General features: G+C 42.0%; 1 protein-coding gene across 1 annotated transcript in view; it reads left to right on the top strand.

Moving 5' to 3' along the window:
* Positions 1–4,487, top strand: part of FREM3 (FRAS1 related extracellular matrix 3) — a 52,392-nt gene extending 47,905 nt beyond the window's left edge. The window contains 7 exon segments of the mRNA XM_068404180.1: positions 1,485–1,519; positions 1,659–1,785; positions 2,838–3,025; positions 3,091–3,192; positions 3,194–3,245; positions 4,010–4,140; positions 4,143–4,487. Of these exon segments, the coding sequence (XP_068260281.1) occupies positions 1,485–1,519; positions 1,659–1,785; positions 2,838–3,025; positions 3,091–3,192; positions 3,194–3,245; positions 4,010–4,140; positions 4,143–4,487 (980 nt within the window).
* Positions 4,488–6,009: the final 1,522 nt, after the last annotated feature.

Below are 6,009 nucleotides of genomic sequence, written 5' to 3' on the forward strand. Positions count from 1 at the left end.
CCAGTACAAAGTTTTTTCAAAAGAACGTCAACTCTTTTATGTTTTGTATTTGCACCCTTTTAATCTATTCTGAAAGCATCACTGGCTCTGCCTTTTGTAGGATAAGGGGAAGAGAAATTATCTTGTTTATTTCCATTCCATTTATTGCTCTATATGTGTTGCTTTCATAAGAGTGTCATAAATTTGACTAAATTGGAGTCAAATTGGAGTGGAACATCTCACTTATGAGGAGAGGCTGAGGGAGCTGGGTCTCTTTAGCTTAGAGAAGAGGAGACTGAGGGGTGACCTCATTAATGTGTATAATTATGTAAAGGGCAAGTGTCATGAGGATGGAGCCAGGCTCTTCTCAGTGACGTCCCTTGACAGGACAAGGGGCAATGGGTGCAAGCTGGAACACAGGAGGTTCCACATAAATATGAGGAAAAACTTCTTTACGGTGAGGGTGACCAAACACTGGAACAGGCTGCCCAGAGAGGTTGTGGAGTCTCCTTCTCTGGAGACATTCAAAACCCGCCTGGACGCGTTCCTGTGTGATATGGTCTAGGCAATCCTGCCCCGGCAGGGGGATTGGACTAGATGATCTTTCGAGGTCCCTTCCAATCCCTAACATTCTGTGATTCTGTGATTGAAAGAATCATGGATGCCTTGGGTCAAATTCACACAAAAAAAAAAAAAGAAAAAGAAAAAAATAACATAAAATAATTGATAATGCTGTAAAATGGACTCCTTACAAGTTGTAGAGAGTCATTTAAGAGTCCTTCAATTAATACATTAAAAAATTACCTGATTTTTTTTTTTTGCCACCACAAGTACTGGATACCTCAGAGGCCTTGCAGTGTCAGTCAGAGCTGTTCAGCCCTTTTGACCACTAGAGCTGCTCTTTAGCCTTCTGTTCCGTTATCCAGTTGCATGGCATGTGTGGCAAGCGTGGAGACAACTGTGTGACATGCATGTCTCAGTCTTGTTTGCTCGATTGGTGTTGAATTGAAATGTGCTGGGCTCTGTTGGGCTCCTGCAGCCATGAGGTGTTTGCAGTGGGGAAGGCAGGAAGGTGGTGACTCGAGCGACCTGCCATTGCACCAGAGGAATTAACCTCCTTGCAGGGCATCTCCTATGTTGTCTCCAGGCGTTGGCCATTGGGCAGGTTACTTTTCTGGGCAAATTGCAGGCAGCTTCTGGGTCGCAAGTGGAACGTGCACAATGCAGCAGGGGTGAGTAGGGGCAGATGAGGTTTCCTATCCTGTGCTTTGTTGGTTTGAATAGCGAATTGTTGTTTGGAGTAGGGGAAATGAGGTGGTGTTGAGCTAGGTTCTGGTCCTGATCTAGTTTTATCGGCCTGTTCCCCACAGCTCTGTTCTCCCAGTAACTTTTGGCAAGTGTCACTGAAAAGATACATTGCTGTCCTGTATCTGAGGAAGCAGGTATCTTTTGCTGTTTTACTCTGCAACATTGAAATAAAGCACTACAGTTGTGTGTTTTAATAGGTCATGATGAGAAGCACAACAGGAGGTTTATGTATGTAGGAGGGATTCTTACAAATGCTGTGTACTGCTGAAAGGTTTGATCAGCACACTACTATGGCAATGGTGTACAATGATCATTGTAAAGCTACAACCAAGGCATTTTTTTTGATCATTTAATTTCACTTTTCCCCACAGGTCAGTGACCCAGTGGCAGCAGAGTTCAGTCTAAATACTCAAATGTTTCTGCTGTCCAAAAAGGAGCTTTGGATATCAGATGGATCAATGGGATTTGGAGAAGGAGCTGATGTAGCCTTCACCAAAGGTAAAAAGTCAATTGTATATTCAGCATATTATGAAAGCTAAAACAGAACCACTTTTAACAACAGCTGAATATGTATTTTACTAGTCTCATGACCCCTCCATGGTCTCTGTATTTTCACTACAGAAAAGTAAAACACAGAAGCACTAAAATATGACGCAATTTAGTGTAACTGAAGCAGGCTTTGGTTCTGTTTACGGGCTCTGAGAGGAAAAGCATTCCAAAGATAGATGCAGAATTTAGGTGCCTATCTCTGAAACTGCAGTGCTGAAAACTCTTCTCAGTTACTGCATAATCACATAGTCCCTCACTCTGGTGGTTTTGCTTTGAAGTGGTCGACACTAGAACGTTTTGCCCCATTTTGAGGGGGCTAGTCATTTCAGTGTTTAGGTGATTCTGATCAGAAATGCAGGAATTGAATACTTGTACACCTGAGGCTCCTCAGCTTGGTCATGCAGCTGTTCTCAGTTGCAGACTGGATGCACCGTAACTGCAGGTGGCTTCAGCCAAGCTGCTCAAGCTCATTCTTTTTTTTTTTTTTTTTTTTTTTTTTTTTTTTTTTCTGCTTCTGGCCCAGGGCAGGTGCTCTCACACACTGTACTCACTCACTGACTGGAGCTGCTATCAGGTTCCAGGGAAATTCCTGGTAATGGCAGTATTGGACCAGAAATAATTTTGGTTTTAATTGGTTCCTTATTTATCAGTCTGAAACTCAAATGGCCTGCTAACTTTATTTTGCTTGATATAATGCTATCAAGTTGGATGGTTTCTTATATGTGAATATGGGTTGCCCTCTAGTGAAGAGAAGGGAAAAGCTTGCTTAAAAAAGAGCTGTGCTGTAAGAACCACATGACAGTACAAATTGTAACAGAAAACAAGGCTAAAGCCCATGATAAATTAGTAGTAGCAGCCATGGAACATCCTGTCTTCATGTGCAAAAGGAAATACACTTAAAGCTAGATAATTCCTGTCCTGAGAATGTTTATCAAACAACGCTTTGGTAATAACTTGATTTAATAATTTTAAATGTGTTATGTGTTAATCTCCTTTACTAGGATCTGAAATCTATGGCCGAGTGATGGTGGATCCAGTTCAGAATCTTGGTGACTCCTTCAGCTGCAACATTGAGAAGGTGTTCCTTTGCACCGGCGCCGATGGCTACGTGCCCAAGTACAGCCCAGACAACCAGGAATACAGATGCCTGGCTGACTCGCCCTCCCTCTTGTACAGATTCAAGATCCTGGTATGTAAACAAAGGGTAGCGTGATTTCCATGTGAATCTGGAAATATTAAACTTACTTCTTTTAGGATAAAGCTCAACCTGAGACACAAGCAAGAGCCTTTGGAAACCTGGAGTTTCATGCTACATTAGCAGCTGATCGTGCAGATGCTTTTCCTGTAGTAAACCAAGCCTGGTTCTGATGGTTTCAGCCTGTCATCTGCTCCACTCTTCCAAGTAAGTTGTTTGATAAGTATATCACAGAAATTCTTTCATGCTAAAAGATGACTGAGGTGGAGAATAGAGTGTGCAGGTAATCATGGGCACTATGTCAGTCAGTGACAGAGTTCAGCAACACATTTACTTTGTTCCCTTTCCCTAACAGTTTAGAAACAAGACAACATTGCTTTGTGAGGCTGAGCTACCCCTTCCGCAGCCTCGCTGTTAACTGCAGACATGGACGCTTGTGACTGGGAGAAGTCACTGGTTTAGCTTACCATGGGGGCCTTGTTACAGAGGAGAAAAACTAAGAAATTAGACTCGATTTTCTTAAAACTGGGAAAAAAACAAAAGGTAATTGGTGTGCATACCATATGAAGTTAAAAAAGAGAACTATGCACCCTGCTTTAAGTCAGATTACTTCAAATTTCTGAAGTATTTTTTTTGGTCTCCTGAAGTGAGGTTCTTCTTGCCTAAATTAAGAGTAGTGTTTCGTTAGGTAAATGCAGTAGCCTTTCTGCATTAACACTAGAAAGAAACAGGCTCTCTTAGAACACAGTTTTATCTGACCTATTTCAGCAGTCTGCATTAAGAAAAGATTAATCCTATCTCCACATGCCTATTTCTGCCGTTGACTTTTATTAGGCAGATTGAGCAGCAAACTTGGGACATCGCTCTTGATGAATCTGATGCTTGGTGTTTTCCAGTTTACAGTAAATGTGCATGGAGGGCGTTGTTCTGGTTTGTTGGGTTTTTATGGGTTTGGTTTTTTTTTTTTTAAGGTGGCAGCTGGCTGAGAATGGTACATTCACACTATTTACACGGTCTGATTGAAGGAAAATGCACACAGGCACAATGGCAAAATAAGTCTTGACTACCACCACGTGTTGTCCTCTGCTAAAGGAAGAGTTAGCACCACAGGCTTAAACGCAGCAGAAGAGCCAACACAGACACTCCCGTCTTCATGCAAGACATTGGAGCAGATAAAAACAGGGGCACGAATATTCAGCATAGCGCACTTGACCGTTCTGACAAAGCTGCCGTCATCCAGAAAGACGTGGTCCCAGCTGGCGTGCAGCATCACAGGCCAGCTCTGGAAATCACGAGTGGGGACTCTGGAAACAGCATTGTACCCGTCACTGGAGGCGTGATGGGACTGCTGTTTCTGATCTGCACTGTGGTCCTAACTCTTTTTTTTGTTGAAGCAGCGGAAACAGCCCTCTCCTGGGAAAAGCAAAGCGCCCATCAGCCACTCCAGCAGCGGTGACGCTATGACCACACGGCAGAGCAGCAGTGACAGCTCAGAAGTCTGGCTAATTTCTTGGGTGTCTATCTTTTAACGTGTCATTTCACCAAAAAGCAGACTCTCAGATCTAGCTCCTGGCTGACTCCTTTGCACGGACGATTGGCTGCTCCACTTCTAACGCTGGTTCAATGATTTGTAATGGGCTGCTATTTCTGACAGGGTTGGTGTGCGAGGTTCATGTGTGAGTGACTAGTACTCTGTGAAGGGGAAGTGATGCTTTTTTCTTTTTTTTTTTTTTAAACCTAGTTTTTCTTTAATATTTTGAATATACGCTGTTGTAAGTCTGCCTTATATCCACCATGAAAGGTTGGTGCTTAGGATGCTGGTTTTGATTACATGTACGGTATCTAGCTTTCATATAACTGTTTTTGGTTTGGGTTCTTTGTTGTTGTTGTTGGTTTTTTAAATAATTATTGCTGGGGAAGGAAGAAGGTAGTAGTATTAGAATGGAAGCTAAGTAGTAGATGATTGATAGGGTTCTTTTAAATGAGTGATACCAACAGTTTTGTCCCAAATTTTAATGAGGACCTCAGACATACGGACAGGTGGTGGGAGACTCACACAGGTAAGGCTGTAATTGCAATTATCTATAAGGAGAGCATTACGTGTGAGCAATGAGAATTAGAAGGGTATTGTAAAGCCACACTAGAAAAATAGTATATTAATGCTTAGCTACTGGCATTAAGTGCTTTCAGACATCCTTAAACAGATTCTATTGTTCTTCAGAACAACACTAATGACTGCTTTCCCCTATTGTACAATAATTGCCTGTCTTCCTTTGCTTGATACAGACATTACAGCATCAAACTACAGGCACGTACTTCTAAAACGTGTTTTGCCAGTCTTGTTTTGCTTAAGTGCTTAAGCTCCAAAAAGCTGATTTTTCTAGGGATGCATTTCTCCCTGTTTACACAACACTGGTGCCTTTTGATATATGTTCTTAAAAGGGCCAAAACTGAGCAAAGATTACCTAATGCAAACTGAGCATTTGTTCTGGTTTTTTTTTCCTAGTCAATTCCAAAATTACGCTACATTAGACGATGGCATTGGGAAACACAGGATTTCACCCCTCAGTCATTACATGCCAGATACATAAAAAAAGAAAGGATGGCATAGGAAATGCTCGTGCATGGTACTGTTTGAGTAGCTCGGTGAACAGTGGGGACTGCCAGCCAATCTTGCACACATGGAGCCAGCACCAGTTCTTCTCACAGTAATCAAGACTTTCTGCATTTACCACAGCTGTTTGAGAGAAGCATTTTTTTTTTTACTTATTGTTACGTTTTCTAACTTGCCAATAAAACCCATTCTGCCATTCTTAGGCTGTTTTACTTACTTAAGTACAAGCCTCAGCATGACTGACTTACCTTTCTTCTGGCACAGATTTTAAGCAGAAAAATGTTATCATTTTGTTCCAATCATTAGTTCTTGAGGTAAATACCTGGCCTTTCCACCAATGGCAAAGAAGAGAGTATGTTTCTGC

Source organism: Nyctibius grandis, chromosome 6 (assembly GCF_013368605.1).
Source record: "Nyctibius grandis isolate bNycGra1 chromosome 6, bNycGra1.pri, whole genome shotgun sequence".
Classification (NCBI taxonomy): Eukaryota; Metazoa; Chordata; class Aves; order Nyctibiiformes; family Nyctibiidae; genus Nyctibius; species Nyctibius grandis.